This window comes from Magnolia sinica, chromosome 3 (assembly GCF_029962835.1).
Source record: "Magnolia sinica isolate HGM2019 chromosome 3, MsV1, whole genome shotgun sequence".
NCBI classification, from domain to species: Eukaryota; Viridiplantae; Streptophyta; class Magnoliopsida; order Magnoliales; family Magnoliaceae; genus Magnolia; species Magnolia sinica.
Window position 1 is genome coordinate 9,657,409 of NC_080575.1, and position 23,857 is coordinate 9,681,265.

Below are 23,857 nucleotides of genomic sequence, written 5' to 3' on the forward strand. Positions count from 1 at the left end.
AAGCTGAGTTCGAGCTAAGGTTAGCTAGTGGTTGAGTCGAGTCAAGCTGAGGCCAGCTTGAGTCATTTCAACTCGATGTACACCCCTAGAAATGATAGAGGGAGTGAAGATGGTCATAACTAAAAGCTTGGGCACCATACTCTAATACTATCATGATAAAAAAGAGAAATAATAGGTTTTGGATGTTGAGAATTTTCTTATTTTTACTTTGCTAAGAGAGAAGAAATATATTTATTTATAATAAGTATTGGTTATAATATACAAGTCAAATTATTATAATTGACAACACGTAATTTCTATATACAGCTTATTTGACTATAGTTATATTCATGATGCACCTATGATTAAGTGATAGAATTGATTAACGGAAAAAATGTATTATCGTTATGATTTTATAGAATAATTAGTTAAATGCAGGTGCATTTAAATAATAGAAAAAAGTATTTGTAACCATTAGATATTTTATGACATTATTATCAAAATCTCGAATTCGAGCCGCAATATCATTGTTATCAATCAACACTGAAGTAATGTAAAAATATCGTAATTATAATTTCACCATAAATAAATCATTTATGATAATCAGCAATCAAATGTAAATGCTATGAAGAGATAAATAAAATAGTTTATAATTGTTATAGATTTATATTACAGTACTATAGTAATTGGTGAAACAAACAAGCCCTAAATGTAATTTTTAGTTCATGGAATACCATCTGGGAAGATGAAATATGTATTACTGGAAGAAGCTATTCGACTATATTCAGGACATCATATGTGTCTCAATTGAACACACTCCGAGGTAAGCTAATAGTGTGGCAGACGGCCTGCCCGCTTGGGCAGCGCTAATCAATCGAATAAGGACTTCACTGAAGTTTCTAACCTTCTACTCCTTACTCAAGGGGAGCTTGTTCTACACCGAACAGGGCTAGGAACAATTAGGAAGAGTTAACCCAAAATTTTCAGATTTAAAGATTAAGGTTACGATAGGCCGGCACGGTTCCCCCCTTTTTTGCTGTGGTGCGCCAGCCCGAAATGTTTTTCGCCTGTATAGTTGCCTCAAAGCTGGAATAAATTAATCAGTTCTAAAAAAAAATTAATTCGTTGGACCGGTACTTTGGACAGTATGTTAATTAACTAAACAAACAGGCCCTAAATGCAGTATTTAGTTCATTGCACACCTGGGTCGGACCGATAATTTGGACAGTTTAATTTAAATTACAGGTGACCCATGCGCAGTTTTTAAGTTACTCTTAAGTGCCTGCAGATCATCCATCACTCTCTACCAGTGTATCAGCATTTTTTTCTCCCTTTTTTTTCATCTACCATAAAAAATAAGAAATATATATATATATATATATATATATATATATATATATAGGATGGCGTTTCCGTTATTCTGCTAAAAAGCCGAAAGGTTTTGCAAGCCCCCAATGGTGCTGTCGCGTCAGTTACCTCATCAGCACAACGATGATACAAGTTGCAACCGACAGCTTTGCTAATCCCACACATAACCATACACAACAACAGCTGACTCACGTGCAAACAAAAAACACGTGTGTGATATCTAAGCTTTCCATAAAGTTGTAAGAAATTCTAATATCATTTTCTTAAGAAATCAGAAAATTTTGTTACTCAGGTGAATCACAACGTACAAAGTAAATAGTGGGATACGAAACCTTTTCTAACCATTCATTTATTTTGATATGATGTGGCCTACCTGAGCAGCAAAATGGCCTGATTTTTTTGCAATAAGATCTTAAAATATAGATCATCTGATGGAAAGCTCAGATCGTAGACTCGTGTCATATTGTTATACGTGAGTATGCGTGTGATGTGTAGAGCTCCCACACGCGTGTGGAAGTAGAGAAATTGTGCGAGTACTATAAAAGGAGAGGTGAGGAAGATTATTCCTCGTAGTCCATTCTCTCTCTCGCTCGCTCTGGTATTTCTGGTCGACAGAGAGAGAGAGAGAGAGAATGGGGAGAGGGAAGGTGGAATTGAAGAGGATAGAGAACCCGACGAGCAGGCAAGTGACCTTTTCCAAGCGTAGAAACGGGCTTCTGAAGAAAGCTTTCGAGCTATCTATTCTCTGCGATGCTGAGGTTGGGCTCATCATCTTCTCCGCCACTGGCAAGGTTTACCAGTACTCCTCTCAAGAGTATGTTTTTTCCTTTTCTACTCTCCTCAGCAGTCTCTCTCTCTCTCTCTCTCTCTCTCTCTCTATATATATATATATATGTGTGTGTGTGTGTGTGTGTGTGTGTGTGTGTGTGTGGAACACATGTGCATATAAAACAAAAAACAGACGGACATGTTGATAAGAGATATTTGCATCCGTACGTACGTAACATGTGGATGTGAATGTGTATTTGTGTAACAATTGCATGCAATACACATATATATGTTGATAAGCAAGATATATATCTATCTATAGATACTTAAATTTAGACAATTAATGGCTAATATCTGTGCCTTATAATCATCTTACTAATTTCTATATAATATGTCATTGGCTGGTGATATTTCTATCATATTCGCATGCTTAGGGAGAGAGCCATGGATCATGACCACTGATGTATGATTACACATCATATGGGCCCCTACAACAGATAAATCTGGTGTATCGGTGATTTTTTAAAGGTCAAAAGATAATGACAAGAAAAAATCATTTTTCAAATAAAGAAATCCTTAATCCGCATTCTTTGATAGATAAGATCAAAAAAAAATTATGATTAAGTAAAGGTCTCGAGTCCAACTAGTTGGACCATGATTTATGGTCCACCAGAAAATAACTTCCAACTTGTATATTGTATGCGAAATCTAACCCTTCCAATCCGTTGGTCCCATCACAAGGCTCATCTTGTGCAAAAATCAGCCTCATCAACTCATCAGTTGCACTCACCACTTAAAACTATGTCGATGAATAAAAAATGCAAGTGTGGTCCACTCAATGAATATCTGTGGCTTATATTTTGCACAAGGCGATCCTCTACAGTGAACAATAACAAAGGAAAAAAATTTCTTGACTCCGATGGTTATGGACCACCAGAGTTTTGGATCAGGCAAAAAGCTAGGACTTAAAAGTTTTATGAAGTGCCACATGATATGGACCGTTCAAATTTTGTGCCTATTATGCGTGTGCAAAGGCATTTATAAATTCTAACTTAAGGTGTGCAGGGAATTTTATATTATATTATATTATATTTTATACGTACATACATATATATATATATATAGAGAGAGAGAGAGAGAGAGAGAGAGAGAGAGAGAGAGAGAGAGAGAGAGAGAGAGAGAGAGAGAGAGAGAGAGAGAGAGAGCAGTAGTCTCTTACTTTGTGAGCTAGGCTGAGGGTGGATTGATCGTTTGTTTGTGAAATCCACTTCAGTCATGAGGTCCGTGAAGATAATTTATTTGTAAGGTTAAAAAAACTGACTAATTCATGATAGGGTGGGCCACACAAAAAAAATGACAAAGAAGGTAACTAGCTTTTTATTGTATCAGTGACAACTGGTACATGAAAATATACATGGAGGGAGATGTTTCTAGTCTTGTATGGTTCCAGCTTCTGAAATATGAAAATCTTTTTTTGGCTGAGCGTACGTACGTTTTACTTGCAGCATCAACAGGACCGTCTCAAGGTACCGTAGTGCGGTGGGGCTGCCTCAATTATATAATTGCCATTCCAGGACCATTGAGGTAATTTTCTGATCAGCTTACCCCAACAGCTATATTGCTTTTCATCATGAAATATTGAATTCAGTGGTCCACTCTGATAATTCTGCAAGGGGATTTCTTTTATTGACATGGGTCAGGTGGGGGTGTCAATCAAGGCCATCCATCTAGTTTGTCTTTCTTGTAGATGGCCACAGTTGAAATTGCATGGATGGGATGATCCTAGCCATCGATTTTTCCTACTGAATGAAGGCCGTTAATTATTTCCATGTAGTCCATTCAGTGTGAATTCTTGACCGTTGTCAATCGATGGTCAGGATTGGAATGATCCAAATCGATTGATGGACACACCATATATCGTGTATCAAGCAAATCAAGCTTGCTGGGTGCATCATGAGAACATTTCCATGCACATAGTTTCATTTGGATTCAATGACATGTTAACATCAGTTATCTACACCGTCCATTAGGTTTGAACTCTTCATGGGCCACCTTAAAAGTCATGTTGATCAGACGATTCAAACTGTCCATTTAGTGTCATGAAAAATGGATGTGAAACATTGTACGTATGAGATAGGTCCAGTCACGGATGTTTAGAACCATTTGATTTCTGTAATTTTTTTTCCAGTAGCAGAAAGACAGTTTTAGTTTTTTATTTTTATTTTTCTGACAAAGATTATATAAGTAGCGTTTATGAAGAAGACAGTGTATCATTGAGAATGAATGAGCATAAATATAGAAAGATACCATGTATGAAACACATATAATAAAATTATTGGAAGGAATAAAAAATAAATGTGTGCCCAATTTATATATGAATACGTGCATGTTCCCCTCAAACTCAAGATGGTTTAAGAGAAATCGTTGAAAGTTTGGAGATGCAATGCAAAATGCATGAGTGTGTCATAGCCACAAGTCAACTAGCTAGGAACCATCAAAGCTAGATAATCTCAGCAGTGGTTTGTGCCATAATCTGATACTTTGCCTTAGTTGTTGATTAGGAAAGACGTTATTACAGAGCTTGCTTTTTTAGGAAAGAAGGAAATCTCTAAGAAATATACAAAAGCTTGTAGTAAATTTTTGATCAGAAATAGTCCCAGCGCAATTAGAATTTGCATATGCCTGTAGTTCAAAAGAGGAAGTCAATGATAAGAAGAGGGCTTGATCAAGAGTGTCTCGATAATATCAAATGATGTATAACACATTTGTGAGATGAATAGAACGAGACGCACTAAAATTTTGGCTAACTAAATGAACAATATAAGCAATGTCTATTCGAGAAATGGTTTAGTAAATCAATCTACCACAAATCTTCTATAAAAAATTGGGTCTGAAAAGAGTTCTCCATCCATAGAGCTAAGTTAGTCGGTGTATCGCCTTTCTTGTATCAGTTATCAATTGTGCCGTAAAATCAAGATCAGTATCATATTTTAGTTAAGAAAATAAATAGCCCTTCAGTGAAAATAAACTTCTAAATCTATAAAATAACGTAAGAAGCCATTATCTTTATCTCAAAGAGATGACTAAGATGCCCTTTGATCATACAAATAGTAACTTCATCATCACTATCATAAATAATCATATTATCAATATATAGCAACGGAACAACTCTTAATTTAGAAGTGATGGAAACAAACAAAGTTGCAACATTAGAACTCTACAGGAAGCCCTCTCTCAATAATTTTGAGCTAAACTTCTCAAACCAATAATGAGGATCTTGTTTCATTCCATATAGAGTACCACAAAGTCGCACATGATTTTTAGTATCAGAAACTTCAAGTGACAGCATATAAACTTTTTCTTAGAGATTCTCATTTTTTAAAAAGATTTTTTGACATAAAGTTCTATAAAAGCTACTAATATATTGCAGCATAAAAAATCAGAGTCTGAATTGTCATCATATAGGCAACAGAAGCAAAAGTTTTAGAAAAGTTAATGCCAAACTATTGATCATAACCCTTAGCTGCAAGGTGATCTTTATAAGACTTTGTGCTTCCATCGGCTTTAGTTTTAATTTTATACACCCATTAACAACAAATGGAAAGTTTCCCTTAAGAAAGGGGAGCAAGTTTCTATATATGCTTGCATTTAGCTAAGAGCATCCACTTTTTCTATCATAGCATGTTACTACTCAGGTTATTTAGTAGCTTCCTCATAAGACTTAAGACTTGGAAGAGTAAACGGATATAAGAAATGCACAATGCTGAGGTAAAAAGGTTTCATAGTCGACAAACCAAGTATAAGGAACAAAAAGTCAAGAACTACAACGAATCACTAAAAATGGTGCATGATCTTTAGGACCATAAGCTGAAGACAAATCATGGACAAGAATTGGATCATCTACTGACTCGTTATCAGAATGGCCTGCAAATGATATATCAGAGAAAGAAGAATGTTCAGAAAAGAAAAAGAAAAAAAAAAAACAAGAAATGAGATGTCAATACAAAATTTTAATTTCACTTGTTGCAAAATGAATGGTAAGATGTTTAAGATAAAATATTTCATGAAACACTAGACCACTGGATCATAACATCTATACCCTTTTTTATTGTTTAGATAGCCTAGAACGCAACATTTGATAGACTTGGCAAACAATTTATCTCATTTAGAAGCTGGTAACCAGACAAATTAAAAGCATCCCAAAACTCAAATGATTAGAGTAATCTGGAGGTTGAGAAATTAATAGTTTAATAAATAAAGTTCTAAACAAGATGGAAGAATGCATAATAATAACAAGATAAATGGCAATGCCAATAGCTTCTGCCTTGAAAGTTTTTGGAATAGAGATAGACAATAAAAGAGCTCAAGTAAATTTTCAAATATGACGATTTTTTCGCTCAACCACACCTTTTTGCTCTGGGGTACACAGGACTTTTAGTGTGAAATATTTTTAGCACAAAGAAATTTTCGAAACTTTTTACTAATATATTCACCTCCAGAGTCAAAGCTAATACTTTAAATTTAGTAGAGAATTGAATTTAAACATAGTTATAAAAGCAAATAAAAATTTCACGAAGTTTAATATGATTGTGCATGAAAAATACCTAAGTATATATATTTACTATGATCATAATAAAGGAAACATACTAACAAAATTCTCATTTTGAAACAATATGACCAGACCCCTAAATGTTTGTATAAAAAGATCAAATATAGAGTTTTAGAAAGTTTTACAAGTCCTTGACATTATTGAAATTTTGCTTAGAAAAAGTATAAAGACTACCATGAGAGAACAAAAACTATAATGAAGAAGAAATATGATTCAAACGATAGCGCTACAAAAATGAAGTATCAAAAGTAGTTTTGGCACAAGTAAATGTGCAAACTAAAGTATCCATATGCAAATAGTCCAAAAAATAGAAGTCTTCAATTTTATGCCCAATCCCAATCAACTTTTCTGATTGCTTATCTTGTACATAGCAACTAGTGTGAGAAAAGGCAACATTACAATTAGAATAAATAATTTGACTAACAAAAAGTAAATTCATGATAATGGGTGAAACATGATAAACAAAAAAATATTTAAATTTTTTGTAGTAATAGAGTCAACTTGGGATATTGCAAAACGGCCTCATCTGCAGTTTGAATAGAGTTAGGAAAAAAGTTAACAATTATTTAAAAGACGCTTATTAGCTATCATGTGATGTGAAGCACCAGAATTAATTAACCAGGAAGCAAAAATGATATTACATGAAAAAGTAGTGGTAGAATTAGAGGAAAAGCGAGTTTTAGAGAGCATAGAATGAAGCTGCTCTAAGCTAAGATTAGAAGTGGCACCAACATCTTGGGTAATAATAGAAACAACAAAAAAATCTATATTAGTTCCCAAAGATGGACCTACATCAATAGCAGCTACAGTAAGAAGTTTTTTCCTTTTTTTTCCTAATGTGTGAAGCATTTGCTCGACGGGTTGTTGTTGCGAGGTGGCTCTCTAAGTGACAAGAAAAATTTTGTCCAGAGTCTTGAGATGTTGAAGGAAAAGGAGTCATGATGTTTTAAAGAACGAGTTGCCAGAGAAACTCTTTGTCAGGAGAATCGAAATTAAGATATTTCTACTTTGTTTCTTTTACAATTAGCTTGGAAAGAATCTAAGTCAAGGATAGAATAGATGATGCACAAAGTATGACATTTCCAACACCATGGAATTCAGGACGATGAGCCATTAAAATTTTTATTAACCAGAACTCGTTTTGAGATTGTTCAATAGTTTGAGTATTGAGGCCATCTTTAAGTACAGGATCCATAAGAACCAATGCATCCCATAGTTGTTTCATAGGAGAGTAGAGAATTTTAATGGATTGGTCTCGATGACAAAGAGACCTAGGATACTATATGAATTGATATTTCTTTGCCCAATTGGTTTGTTGGTTTGATAAAAAAATCTCTTTAAGAAAGACCCATGCTTTACAAGCAACTCGAATGTTGCTCAAATTCATCTCGATATTAATTTCAATAGACTCCATCAATCATAGACAGGCTATAATCCAAGCATTATTGACACCACACTCAATGATCTTTTTAGGGTCATCCTTAGGTTTGACATCAGTTCCATTGATATAGCCTAAAAGACCCTTTTTTTATTCATGTATCATGTTGCCCAAACGAAGCCCAGTAAGTATAATTGGATCCATCTTACTTGATATGAATAAGTCGGAATGAATCTAACTCACCGATAATAATGGCATGCAAGAGCACTAACCTAGAGGACCGCAATTGGTGGATATGACGGACGATAGCCGATGAGGCAAAGAGATTGGAAATCATGCCAATGATGATCTTGAACATATGAGGTCAGGATGCCATGTTGAAGGCCTCACGAAGGGTGGGTGAAGACAACTGATGGATGGCCTGGATTGATTGCAGAGGACAGTGAGTTGCACTAGTAGGTAGAGGTGTGGCAGTGACAAGCATTTGGCTACCTTAAGAGAGTCATGGTTACTCCCGCTATTTATCCGTATTTGATTGAATTTCTTCACTATAACATTCAGAGCGCTAAGCAGAAATCACATTGCGTAAGCATCTGCAGGGACCAACACAATGGGACAACCGTTGTGGGCACTTTGCCTAGGCAGCGGATAGGCTATGGCGACAGGTGAAGGTGTCTAGTAGGCCAGCAAGGGCACCGACGCACGTGGGTAACAATTCCGCCCATGCACACAAGGTGCCACGGACAGGGTCACGGGGTCATGACAGCGGGTCATGGCACGATATTAGATCTAGGTGCAGGAGCCGGTTGCGACGGTTCTATAGCAAGCGAAGAGGACTGTCGTGCTTTCATGGCAGTGCATGAATCATGGCCCCCATGCCTTCATGTTACTGACATATAAATAGCATACAACAACAAGATCGTAACCATTCATTCTGTAGGTCAAAAAACAAATGGGTCATTGATGAAAGATCACACTGTTTGTGAAATCCTGACCCTTAATCAGTCACTGCCTGATGAAGATAAGTAACGGCTTACCTTCAGTGAGAGCAAGCTTGATTATATATTAGATGGTTAGGATAGTCCGATAATGCCATTTTTTGTAACTGGCCAGTAAATGAGGGACCAGAAGGATGAACAGTGCAGATCATCATACACGTGCACCACGGGTATAGTATGTGATAAGTTAGAGAGCAAAGATAAGAAATAATGGGAACATTACACACATCAGGTGGGCCACACTTCAGCCGAAAGGATGGATGGTCTAAAAGCCGTCCAGTTGAGTTCATGTGTTCTACCTTGTAGTCGACCAGCCTGAGGTTTTGACCAATGTAACACCCTAAAATTCGGGGGTCGCGCATACATTCAACTCCTGAGTTCCCGAGAGTTACTTATAACCGATTTTTATTAATGTACATTTAATCGGGTTTAATCGCAAAGCCTGAGACTTCCTAGAACATGAACATAACCAAACAAGTCTACTGAGATGAAAAAGATCTATCATATATACAAGTCCAAAATATAAATAGGTCGCCTAAAGCGTTGCCCAATCAAAACAACAAAAGAATACTATGTCCAAAAAAACAATACGGTTGAGCCCACAGCCCAGCAATCCCAATCCTGCCCATCATGTTGATGGAAAGCCGTCCATCAACTGGAAATAAGATAGCTCGTCCTCCTCATCGAGGCTCGCCTCACCAGGCTCCTCCAACCCTGGGTCACCTGCATCTATGAACAGGTCTGGTTGGTGTTTTAAAACACCGTCCCAGAGTGGGAGTGAGTAATCAACTCAGTGGGTGCTATTAATCTTAAGTTATCACAGGCATCAATTATAATATGCTCTTAATGAAAAGCAGTCAAGCATAAATATCTAACTAATCTTATTAATGCGCATGTATGCAGGATGATATGATGCATGCCCTTGCCATAATGCTCCCTCGAGCGACTCCATCTAACGTTCGTGTATGACAACACTCCCTCAGTGCGACCTCGACTGCTGAGGCACCACCCTAACTAGTGCGATGTAATGCGATCGTATTAGCCGAGTTATTAGTTAGGTCCATTCATCCAGCAGATTGAGAAATCTGGTACACCCCTCATATTAATGCCCTAATCTGAGTGCGAGGCCAAGAACCCCCAATGCGTGAGGCCGAGACCCCGCGATCCGTGATCCCGTTGGGTTCCTCATCCCCGACTTCAAGCACATGAGGAGTGCCAAGAGAAAGGGATCGCTCGCGGTTACTACGGGGAGGTGCAGTACCCCAGCGTGGGCCGACAGCTCGGACACAGTGTCCCATTCCACCATACCCGGCTCACGAGGCTGTGGACTAATTTCAAGTTAGTTACTAATGAGCTACAACTGTTGTGGGGTGTTCCAGGTTCCATACATGTGTGAGCAAACAGGGTTAACAAACAAGGTTGGTCAAACAGTAGGCTAGACCGCACGAGTCGGGTGAGCGTGAGACGAGTGACATCGGGTACGAAGGACCCATGTAGTCGAACTACAGCCACCCAAACACACCCGCCCAAACCCACGGATCTAACCACAGCATAGTCCTACCGATGGGACTACCGTCTCTCCTCAAGTTCCTGACCAACCCAAGAGGGTGAGGGGATCCATGACATACCGAAAATCCAAGTTATCAACTAGCATATCACATCATGTTTTCATGTACCTCAATCATACAAATCATATATTCTCAACGAGTAAGCTATCACTATCATGAACAAGCGCATGTGAGTCGTGTGGGCCTATGAGAAAGTTAAGCACTTCCCCCATATTACGAAATCATGTGCTCAAGCCAAATGACATCATATATACTATGAAGCACAATACATGAAGAAATCAAACATAGCATAATCATGAATTCATACATACACAAAAATCATGTGAGAGGCAAGGGCGACATTCAAGAGCCAAACATACAAATCCATATAATTTCACAACACATATATCCTAGGGTTTCTCTAGAATTTCAAATATTGCATCCATACAATCAAAATCATTAAGCTTATACTAAAATTGGTGCTAGGCCACCTAAGAGTAATAGTCCGCACCTTTGGATTCGTTGAAGGCTTGGGAACGACATAGGAGCGTGGATTTTGGGATCAAATTGCCGGAATCCCTAAAGCATACATTGTATGTTAGAATCTCATGTAAGTCTCTCCTCTACACAAGGGTTTTAACCAAAAGAGATGAAGGATCTTACCTAGATGATCAACAGACGATCCTTGGGGTTGTAGTGTTGGGTTTTTCCTTTGGAAAAAGGATAGGGAGATGCAAGATCGGCTTCCTTAGTCCCCACCTTGATCTAGGGTCCACCTTGAATCTCCTCCTCTCACACTATCCTTTCCTCTTAACTCAACTCTCTTTCTCTCTTGGTGGTTGTGGCAAATGAGGGAGAGTTATGAGAACTAGGGTTTATTCCCTAGATTTGGGCCCTTTGGCCTTAAGTTTTCTCAAATTCCCAAAATAGCCTACTAGGACTCATTTTTGGAGTTAGTGTGAACCTAACACTCCTTTGGCCACCAAATTTGGTGGGTAGGTGTCCTATGGCCCGATTAGGGCTCGTGTAAAATTTAGGAACAAACGGATGGACGGTTGTGGGGTTTGAGTCAACGGTTCTGATCTTTAAACAGCCCTGAGGGGTCCATTCTGGTGATTGGAGTGGTTCTGGTGGCCTTCTGGCTATAAAATTCATAGGATAGTTGCTTCATGGCCTGATGAAGGGCCATGCAAAATTTGGAGATGATCAGATCTGGGTTTGGTCGTACGGGTCTGATTTGTGATCGACGGTCACCGTTCCACGATCGGGTCCCAGAATTTGTGGACGGGTGTAGGAAAATTCATTAGACTTCCACCATAAATGTAGAAGAGATCCGACAGTTGGATAGCCTAGTACATCGGTTTCATTGCAAGCGCCAGATTCCGGTCCTGGCATTAGTGGGATGTATTTGGTCAGTGCCAAATCCCACTTTTGGGTGTCCACTGAGTCCGTGGTTCGCAATGGTCCACAAGCCCAGTGAGATTTATGGTTCCCTTCATTTTTAAAATTTTCTGACCTTCCTACGTCGCGATGTAGCCCATACAGGCTGTTGTTAAGTGTAAATGAGCCATCTAGCTTGACGGCCCGCACCGGGTCCTATCATGACTCGACCGGTTTATTCTAATGGGCTAATCCTAGGTTGATTTGCTTGTGGTACCTCACCGCGCATGGTTTAAATGATTGGTCCTGTGAAAAATCCTACGTGGACGCCCCAAGACACTGTACTGGTTGGACGGGTTGTTACAATCTACCCCACTTACAAATAAATTTCATCCTCGAAATTTGTACCTGTTCGTATTGCTGAAGCAAGGTTGGGTAATGCTTGCGGACTTCTGCTTCCGTCTCCTAAGTGGCCTCTTCTTCATTGTGATGGGTCTATAGTACCTTGACCAACGGGATGACCTTGTTGCGTAAGACCTGCTCCTTCCTATCAAGTATTCGAATAGGTCGAAGAATGTATGTGGCATTTTTCTTAAGTTCCACACGTTCCCACTTGATGATATACGAAGGATCGGGGACGTACTTCTTCAACATTGATACGTGGAAGACATTATGCACTCTGGCTAGAGGCGTGGGTAGGGCCAAGCGATAGGCAACCACACTCACATGGTCCAAAATTTGAAATGGCCCGATGAACCGTGGCGCGAGCTTTTCCTTCTTGCCAAAGCGTAAAATACCCTTCATTGGGGAGATTTTGATAAATATGTGGTCCCCACCTTCAAATTCCAAGTCCCTTCATCTTGTATCGGCATAGCTTTTCTGCCTTCTTTGAGCCGTCAAGAGGCAGCACCGGATAATTCCAATCTTTTTGGTCGTGATCCGCACTAGATCCGATCCTAGCAAACTCTTCTCACCAATTTCCTCCCAACAATGCAGGGCTCGGCATGGACGCCCATACAAGGCCTCGTAAGGTGCCATACCGATGCTAGCTTAGAAGCTATAATTGTAGGCGAACTCGGCATATGGGAGGCAATCGTCCCAACTCTCCTGAAAGTCCAGAACACAAGCACGCAACATGTCTTCCAAAATCTGGTTCACCCATTTGGTTTGCCCATCTGTTTGAGGGTGGAAGGCGGTGCTAAACTTCAGTTTCACTCCCATAGCTTCTTGAATGCGAGTCCAGAAGATCGACGTGAATCGAGTATCTCGGTCCGACACAATCTCCAATGGGACGTCATGGAGCCGCACTATCTCCTTGATATACAGCTTAGCCAAGTCATCGGCGGAGCTAGAAGTCTTGATCGGCAGGAAGTGGGCTGATTTGGTTAGTCTGTCTACAATCACCCATATCGAGTCATGCCCCTTTCTAGTCTTGGGTAACCCGGCAATGAAGTCCATAGATATGAAGTCCCACTTCCATTCTACTATAGGCATGGGCTGCAATAGGCCCAGTGGTCGGTGGTGTTCAGCCTTAACTTGTTGACAGGTGAGGCATCGGGACACATATTCCGCTATTTCCTTCTTCATGTTGTCCCACCAATAGGTTCGCTTTAGATCCCGGTACATCTTTGTACTACCAGGATGCATCACCAACTTAGAGTTGTGAGCGGCATTTAAAACTCCTTCTCGTAGTCCTTAAAGGTTTGGAACACAAAGGCGGCCTCGGTACCACAATCCCCCATCGGTGCCGACTCTCCATTCGGACTTCCCATCGTTCTTTGCCCCTTTCCTCATTTTCTTCAATGGCTCATCGCCCTCCTGGGTTTCAATGATTTTACTGTCAATCATTGGCTGGGCTTGAAAGTGGGCTATGAACTCGTATGGTTCTTCCACCGTTAGTTTCATGTCGAAGTCCCGAATGAACTCCACCATGTCCCACTCTCTCACCATTAGCGGGGCCACAAATTCAATTGTCTTCTTACCACTCAAGGCGTCTACCACCAAGTTGGCCTTGCCAGGATGATATGAGACATCGAACTTGAAGTCTTTCAACGTATCCATCCAGCGACGCTGTCTCATATTCAGGTCCTTCTGGGTGAAGATGTATTTGAGGCTCTTATGATCAGAGAAGAGCTCAAACTCCTCACCATAGAGATAGTGCCTCCATATCTTTAATGCGAAAACTACTGTCGCAAGCTCGAGGTCATGTGTAGGGTAGTTCTCCTCATGCTTCCTTAGCTGTCGAGACGCATACGCAATTGCCCTATCTTTTTGGATGAGTACACAACCCAAGCCTACATGAGAGGCATCAGTATAGATGATGTACTTGACCCCTTGCTCAGGTAGCACAAGCAAAGGTGTTGACGTCAGTTTGTCCTTCAACTCTTGGAAAGCCGCCTCTGCCCTTTCATTCCAAGCAAATTTGAGGTCCTTCCGAGTTAGCTGGGATAGCGGTCGAGCTATCTTTGAGAAGTCTCTAATGAATCTGCGGTAATAGCCTGCAAGACCAAGAAAACTTCGTACTTTCGTAACCGACTTCGGTTGCTTCCAATCTTGTACCGCCGCTACCTTGGCAAGATCCATAGATATCCCTTCCTTAGACACTACATGACCTAGAAATTTGACCTCCTCCTTCCAGAAGGCACATTTTCTAAATTGCGCAAACAATCGATTTTTCTCTAGGGTTTCGAAGACTACCCTTAAATATTCTCCATGCTCTTCACGACTCTTTGAATAAATCAATATGTCGTCAATAAACACGATGACAAATCTGTATAAGAATGGCCTAAGGATTCTGTTCATGAGATACCGCTAGGGCATTGGTGAGCCCAAACGACATAACCAGGAACTCGTAATGGCCAAAACAGGTCCTGAAGGCCATTTTTTATATATCCTTATCCCTAACTCATAGCTGGTGGTACCCTGATTGTAAATCGATCTTTGAGAAATATTGAGCACCCCTCAACTAATCGAATAAATTGTCGATTCTGGGCAACGGGTACTTGTTCCGAACCGTCACTTGGTTCAATCTCATGTAATCCACACATAGTTGTAACGACCCGTCCTTCTTCTTTACAAATAAGAGCGAGGCTCCCCATGGCGACACGCTGGGCCGGATGAAGCCTGACTCTATCAAATTATCGATTTGAGTCCGCAGTTCTTCCATCTCACATGGGGACATGCGGTAAGTAGGCAAGGAGATGGGCTTGGCTCCATGAACCAGATCAATGAGAAGTCTATCTCACGTCGGGGCAGAAGTTCAGGTATGTTTTTAAATACGTCCCAAAAATCTTGGACCACGCTTATATCCGTTATCGAGGGCCCATCATAACCCTCCTCCAATGAAGCATAACACAAAATTCTTTCTTGGTGGCTGACCTGGAATGGGAACGTGAAGGGAACTTCGTCGCCCTCGCATATTTTCACTGTCCTCGTTTCACAATCAATTTTCGCCTTCATCGGTGTCAACCAGTCCATACTTAGGATGACGTCATAATGGAAAATCTTAATCGCGATCAGGTCAACGAGTACCACCTTACCCCCCAAGTCTATGGGGCAATTACAACACATCCTCGTCGCTTCAGAAATAGTTCCGGCGGTGGCAATGATTCTCACCCCTATGATAGGAGTGAGGCGTAGCCCTAAGCGCTTGACGGTTGCATGTGATACCAGGGAAACAATAGCTCCAGTGCCCACTAGTAGAAATATGGGAGTACCTTGGATGTGGGTCGTCACCTCGAAGGCTGTAGGATTGGAAATAACTGCATCTTGGCCATCGAGCGCTAAGGCATGCACCCGAGCCTGCTATGGAAAGTTCGGCCGCTGCATGGGCCGTTGTGGCAGCCTAACCTGAGGTGGTGGTGGACAACGAAACTGCTGACTAGGCCCCATTACCTGTAGGGGCGGAATCTGCAAGGCCTGCTATGGGGGCCTAATGTTGCGCTGTGGCGGTGTGAAGCCGAGGTCTCTCATCCTCGTAAAACAGTAGGGCTCAGAGTGTCCCGCTCTCCTACAATAAGTACATATCTGGGCCAGTCATGCAGAAGGGGCCAGTGTGGTGGCTAGTCAGGGTGGTGAGCTAGGGCGCACCCTTTTTCCTGTAAAAGAGGAAGACGGTCCCTCCACCCTGTTTCGTGGCCCTAACTGTGAATGGTTTCGGGTGACTCGCTCCTCATCCTGCTCCACCCTTATGGACATCTCAACAAGCTCGGCGTATGTCCTGATGCTAACACAACATATCTTGGAGCAGATACCGATCCTTAGCCCTACCAAAAATTGCCTCATCTGAATTGCCTCACTGGCGATCATCTCGAAAGCATAGCGCGACAATTCTGTGAATCAGTTTTCATATTGCGCTACTGTCATGCCCCCTTATTGAAGGTGGAGGAATTATTATCCCTCTCATGCCGATACGATTGAGGGATATACTTCTCGTTAAAGCGGGCCTCGAATGCCTCTCACGTCCATATGTGGTTCTCAGGAGTGGATCGGAGGACACTCTCCCACCATAGGTCCGCCTCCTTCTCAAAGAGATATGAGGCGAGCTCTATATTTTCAGCCTCAGAACAGTGGAGAGGCCGCAGTAACTTGGTGACTCTGTTAAGCCAGTATTTCGCTTCCTCTAGGCGGTGGATGCTGGCAAAAGTAGGCGGCCTATGCCTCTGGAACCGCTCATATAGGTTATTCAGGTTGGTCACGGGCATGGCTATGGCAGGTGGTTCCGGTTGCGGTATGCCCAAATTCTGGGCCATGGCGCCCATCATAGTGGCGATCATTTGTTATTGTTGTTGTATACTTGTGGCCATCATTTGCTGTTGCTATTACATAAGAAGTAACATTTGGTCCATTCAGTCCATGGCCCGTGGCGTAGGAGACACAGGTGCCGCGGCTTGTGGTGGCGGAGCACTCAGGGCAACCTCTTGGGTGGTGCTACCGGTATTCTGAGAACCATTCCCACCTAGGAGTTGGTCCCTCTCGACCAAACCGCCATGAGGTAGGTGGACATATCGACCCTCCTCTCGCGGAGGCATTTCCTGTAAAAATATGTCTGGATAGATTAGGTAATAAAACATCTCTCATACCCAGTTTATGCGTACATATGCAAGATCCATATACAATCCATTCGTGCATATAGGTGACACTCATACAAGCATTTTCATGGCAACAAGAAATTTCTGAGGCAATCCATACCTTCACATTGATTTTAAAATGCCATTGGTATGGCCAATTACATGTTACAGCATGGATTACAAGCATTACTAAACACGCCAAACGAAAGAGAAATACAAACTAGTCAAGCAAGGGTCCTAACTACCTCCTAGTATATGAGATTTGACCTAATTGGCTTAAAACAACTACTAGTTATCAGTAAGGCTGTGGAGCTACTCGTCTGAGTTGGGCGCAAGTGGGAGCACTTCTTCCCCCTCGCTGCAGCAGATCAGGGCCTTTATGGCCCGATACATCTTCTTATTCCACTTCTCCTGCTTCGCTTGGTTTACCTCAATCCTTGCTTGGTTCTCCTCGATTCTAGTCATCCTAGTGTCGAGTGCTTCCAAGCACCCAATTACGTCTAGAGCGGCAAGGGATCCACCGCCAACTCCTTTGGCTCCCCCAGCTTCGCCCTCGCCTTCATCTTCATCATCGCTCTCATTGTCCCCATCACTTTCCTCTTCTTCTTCTCCAGCATCCCCATATCGATCGATGCGGGCCTGTCGCTGCTTGGGGCCTATTCCCATCCTATTCAATATGTCATCCCCCAGTAGTTGAGTCGGTACTGGGTTTCCACCGATTCGCCTACCCCATACTGTTGAGCCAACCGACAGACTAGGCGACTAAATGGGAGGCACGCACTTTTCCTCATAGCTTTCGCAGCCCGCACAATCTGGTGGAGCACTATGCTGGGGAAGCACACATCTGCCCCCTGTCCCACCTGATATAGGCACAGAGCGGTTTAGCAACCTCGGATACACATTTTGTGTGCAGATGCGATAAAACACTCGGTACTCTGGCTTAAGGTTGGTCGAGCTCAAACCGACCTCTTGCTGCCCCCGGTTCCACTGGGCAACCTGCCCACACAAGAAGCGGGTCCGCTCCTTACGGGCTCGACTCGTGTCCAAATCCCTCTCGTCAATCTGCACCTCCCCAAGCGGCACTCCTAGTGTGCTGTCAATGACTTCCACCCCAATTGAGAATCTCTTGCCTCCCACCACCAAATCGAAACCCAGTGGCTCGAATTGAGGGTTTCTGATCCGTAAGTAGAAAGCCCTAGCTTGACCTTCATCTGCCTGAGAGTCTCCATAGAATACTGGACCCCATCCCTTCTTCATAAGTTGACCGAGTAGGGCGTATTTATCGAACAGATGCTCCTCCACGGAGGCTTCGAAGGCGATACTGCGTACGTGGAAATTTCCCTTATTCTCAACGGATGGTCGGGAAGTTTGAATCGTGGGAGCCCTTTGGAAGTCGTTCTTGCGCTTGAATCTGACTTCCGCTATTTCCTTCCCCTTGGGGTCGGCCCTTTGCTTGCTTCGCCTCTCTCGGCTCGGCCCCGGCTCGGCGGTTGCCGGTCTTTTCTTCCCCATAAGAGAAAGAATCACCGGGACGGAGAAAAAAGCGGCGACGGTAGCTAGAAATGTCATTTGTTCGATAGGAAGATGGGTGATTATTGTTGGTTTTGTGATGTGAGATGTTTGGAAATGAGAGAGTCGAGGTGGGTTAGGGAGATGGAAGTGAGGATGGGGAAAGGATGACTTTAAGGAAGATGGACTTCAAGATGTGGTTTAGGGGAAAAGGGTTGAATGTGGGTTTGAAGAAATGACCTTGGAGATGGGTTGAAGGTATGGGATTTGAGAAGGGTTTTGAAATGGGCTTTATGAGAAATAGAGTTGGAGAATGGGAGTTAAGAGGTGGGTTGAAGAAATGAACTTGAAGATGGGTTGAGATGGGTTTTGGGAAATGAGATTTTGAAATGGGGAAGAAGAGAGAAAAATGAGTAGGGTTTTGGTGATTGAGTCTTGAAAGAAATATGGGTGGTGAGGGAGAATGAGATATGTGCAAGAGATGAAGGTGGGTTTGATGTTGAATGGGTGGAACAAGAAGGGAATGGGTTTTGGGGATGGAGTTTGGAGATGAGGGAGGGGAGAGGTTTTTCTCAAGGGTTTGGGAGTAATGGAGAGGAAGGAAATAGGAGGAAATGAAGTTGTTGGAGTCGTATTTGCAAGGGGAGTGGACCCCACACATGTACATGTAACTAAAGGGGAGTGAAATTTTGGATTTGGTCTGGGCGTGGCCACGCCGGCCGGGCATGGGCACGTCGGCACACTGGGACCTTGGGCATGGGCAGTGGACTGGGGCTGGGCGTGGCCACGCCGGTGGGCATGGGCAGTGGACTGGGGTTGGGCGTGGGCACGCCAGCTGGGCGTGGCCACACTGGTGCCCTGTTTAGGTCCCGTTGTCTTTCGACTTTCCGGCACCAGCAAGCCCCCCCCAGGACATGCCATATATGAATTTGGGGTAGGAGAAGCTGATCTACGTAATGGGCTTAGTGGTTTCACTAGGTTCCCCTCAGTTTGTGGCCAAAATCTCAGTTTTCCCCCATTCCACTAAATTTGGTAGAATCTCGTTCACCCCTAAGTCCCTATCTTCAAGTGGGTCGGACTATTACATTTGGCCTGAAACTAGCTTATTCATTCACGGATGTTGGCTTTAACCTTCAAATCCTTCGATCTCCTGCTCATTTCTACTGATTGGTTGAGGTCCTGCCCAACTCCCCGATTCATTTCTTCGCGTCCATGCTTTCTCTCACCACCCAATCCTAATTCCTAGTAAGTCTCTACCGTTCATCTAAGATTGCCGGTTTAAGGGTCAGGATGGCTCCTAGCGTCCTAAGTCCCTGTTACATTATCTAATACGCATCCTCTCAAGTCAGCGGACGAGTTAGCGAGCTCATGACCCATGGCCCAGTTACCTCCAAACCATACTTTGATACTAACTTGTAACACCCTTGAATTCGGGGGTCGCACATACGCTCAACTCCCGAGTTCCCGAGAGTCACTTATAACCAATTTTTATTAATGTGCATTTAATTCGGTTTAATCACAAAGCTTGGGACTTCTTGGAACATGAACATAACCACACAAGTCTACCGAGATGGAAGAAATCTATCATATATACAGGTCCAAAATATAAATGGGTCGCCCAAAGTGTTGCCCAATCAAAACAACAAAAGAATACTATGTCCAAAAAAATAATACGACTGAGCCCACAGTCCAGCAATCTCAATCATGCCCATCATGCCGATGAAGAGCCGTCCATCAACTGGAAATAAGATACCTCGTCCTCCTCGTCGAGGCTCACCTCGCTAGGCTCCTCCAGCCTTGGATCACCTGCATCTATGAATGGGTTTGGTTGGTGTTTTAAAACACCGTCCCAAAGTGAGAGTGAGTAATCAACTCAGTGGGTGCTATTAATCTTAAGTTATCACAGGCATTAATTATAATATGCTCTTAATGAAAAGCAGTCAAGCATAAATATCTAACTAATCTTATTAATGCGCATATATGCAGGATGATATGATGCATGCCCTTGCCACAACGCTCCCTCGAGCGACTCCATCTAACATTCGCATATGATAACACTCCATCAGTGCAACCTCGACTGCCGAGTCGCCACCCTAACTAATGCGATGCAATGCGATTGTGTTAGCTGAGTTATTAGTTAGGTCCATTCATCCAGCAGATTGAAAAATCTAGTACACCCCTCGTATTAATGCCCTAATCTGGGTGCGAGGCCAAGACTCTCCAATGCGTGAGGCCGAGACCCCACAGTCCGTGATCCCGTCGGGTTCCTCATCCCCGACTTCAAGCATATGAGGAGTGCCAAGACAAAGGGATCGCTCGCGGTCACTACGGGGAGGCGCAGTACCCCAGCGTAGGCCGACAGCTCGGACACAGTGTCTCATTCCACCATGCCCGGCTCATGAGGCTGTGGACCAATTTCAAGTCAGTCACTAATGAACTATAACGGTTGTGGGGTGTTTCAGGTTCCATACATGTGTGAGCAAACAGGGTTAACAAAAAAGGTTGGTCAGACAGTAGGCTAGACCGCACGAGTCGGGCGAGCATGAGACGAGTGACATCGGGTACAAAGGAACCATGTAGTCGAACTACAGCCACCAGAACACACCCACCCAAACCCACGGGTCTAACCATAACATAGTCTTATCGATAGGACTACCGTCTCTCCTCAAGTTCCTAACCAACCCAAGAGGGTGAGGGGATCCATGACATATCGACAATCCAAGTTATCAACTAGCATATCACATTATGTTTTCATGTACCTCAATCATACAAATCATATATTCTCAACGAGCAAGCTATCGCTATCATGAACAAGCGCATGTGAGTTGTGTGGGCCTACGAGAAAGTTAAGCACTTCCCCCATATTACGAAATCATGTGCTCAAGTGAAATGACATCATATATACTATGAGGCACAATACATTAAGAAATCAAATATGGCATAATCATGAATTCATACATACACAAAAATCATGTGAGAGGCAAAGACGACATTCAAGAGCCAAACATACAAATCCATACAATTTCACAACACATATATCCTAAGGTTTCTCTAGAATTTCAAATATTGCATCCATACGATCAAAATCATTAAGCTTATACTAAAATTGGTGTTAAGCCACCTAAGAGTAATAGTCCGTACCTTAGGATTCGTTGAAGGCTTGGGAACGACCTAGGAGTGTGGATTTTGGGATCGAATTGCCGGAATCCCTAAAGCATACATTGTAGGTTAGAATCTCATGTAAGTCCCTCCTCTACACAAGGGTTTCAACCAAAAGGGTGAAGGATCTTACCTAGACGATCAACGGACGATCCTTGGGGTTGTGGCGTTAGGTCTTCCCTTTGGAAAAAGGATATGGAGATGCAAGATCGGCTTCCGTAGTCCCCACCTCGATCTAGGGTCCACCTTGAATCTCCTCCTGTCACGTTGTCCTCTCCTCTTAACTCCTTCACTCTCTTTCTCTCTTGGTGGTTGTGGCAAATGAGGGAGAGTTATGAAAGCTAGGGTTTATTCCCTAGACTTGGGCCATTTGGCCTTAAATTTCCTCAAATTCCCAAAATAGTCTACTAGGACTCATTTTTGGAGTTGGTATGGCCCTAACACTTCTTTGGCCACCATATTTGGTGGGTAAGTGCCCTATGGCCCGATTAGGGCCCGTGTAAAATTTGAGAACAAACGGATGGACGGTTGTGGGGTTTGAGTTAACGGTTCTCATCTTTAAACGGCCCTGAGGGGTCCATTCTGGTAATTGGAGTGGTTCTGGTAGCCCTTTGGCTATGAAATTCATATGATAGTTGCTTCATGGCCCGATGAAGGGCCATGCAAAATTTAGGGACGATCGGATCTGGGGTTTGGTCGTACGGGTCCGATTTGATCAACGGTCATCGTTCCACGATCGGGTTCAAGAGTTTGTGGACCGGTGTAGGAAAATTCATCAGATCTCCACCGCAAATGTAAAAGAGATCCAACGGTTGGATAGTCTGGTACATCGGTTTCATTACAAGCGTCAGATTCCGGTCCTGGCATTGGTGGGGGGTATTTGGTCAGTGCCAGATCCCACTTCTGGGTGTCCACTGGGTCCGTGGTCCACGATGGTCTACAAGCCCAGTGAGATTTATGGTTCCCTTCATTTTTAGAATTTTCTGACCTTCTTGCATCACGATGTAGCCCATACGGGCTGTTGTTAAGTGCAAACGAGTCATCTGGCTTGACGGCCCGCACCGGGTCCTGTCATGACCCGACCGATTTATTCTAATGGGCTAATCCTATGTTGATTTTCTTGTGGTACCTCACGGCACATGGTTTAAATGATCGGTCCTGCAAAAAATCCTACGTGGACGCCCCAAGACACTGTACTGGTTGGACGGGTTGTTACAACCATATACAGGAATCGGATGTAATACGCATGTAAGGTTGACACATCTAGACCATTGGTCCAGCTTGCATGGGTAAGCCATATGTTTACGTTGAATATAGATCATTGGTCTGATTATTTTGACCGTTGATTTTTATTGTGCGCCTGTGGCCCACCTAACAAGTAGATGGTCACGGTAGGATCACCTGATGAACGCCCCAGTTCTTATTGATTTTTATTTTGGACCATGGGTTGATGTTTTCTTAAACTTTCATTTGAAATCCTTGATGGTCCTCCAATTGGATGGCTAGGATTGCCTGATTAGCTTCAAATATTAACTAAAGCTTCAAATATTAACTAACGGTTGTATTTGTTTGTTAATTTTCCACATCCTGTAGTTTTGGAGGGCAGAACTTGACAGCTTAAAGAAAACGGTGGACACGTTGGAGGCAAGAATCAAGTAAGTAAAGTTCTCAATTGCCAAATATAGGGTTCCTTTTGCTAAGTTTGCCAGTATGCATTGATAAAGTGGGGCCCACATTCATAGATTGTCGATCTGAGCCATTGATGTTCTTGGTGCGACCATCGATTGGCCATGATAAAAGTTTGGGATGAGCTTATAATCCGGGACCCAACTGGCAATGAGGATGATCAACATGTTCTCTGTGGCCCACCAATGTAGCACCAAGCAGATGGACGGCTCCAACCACCCTAACATCTCTGCATCTGGGTCCCACTGTCCTTACAACATGTAAAACTAAACTGAATGGACGGTGGGGAAGGTTGATGGGTGGCATTCAAGACTGAATTAGTGAGAGGTGTTTTATAATGCTCAGTCAGAGAATTTGTATGGAACATCTGGAACTCTCAACTTACACAGGTGGGGTCCATGGCTCAG

The 23,857-nt window shown here is 42.6% G+C and overlaps 1 protein-coding gene across 2 annotated transcripts in view; it reads left to right on the plus strand.

Annotated features, from left to right (window-relative positions):
• The first annotated feature begins 1,963 nt into the window (after window positions 1-1,963).
• Window positions 1,964-23,857, plus strand: part of LOC131239473 (truncated transcription factor CAULIFLOWER D-like) — a 33,561-nt gene continuing 11,667 nt past the window's right edge. For both annotated transcript variants that reach the window (XM_058237191.1, XM_058237192.1), the window contains exons 1-3: window positions 1,964-2,161; window positions 3,621-3,699; window positions 23,358-23,419. In XM_058237191.1, coding sequence (XP_058093174.1) covers window positions 1,980-2,161; window positions 3,621-3,699; window positions 23,358-23,419 — 323 coding nt within the window. In that variant the 5' untranslated portion in view covers window positions 1,964-1,979. The remainder of the gene's footprint in view (window positions 2,162-3,620; window positions 3,700-23,357; window positions 23,420-23,857) is intronic.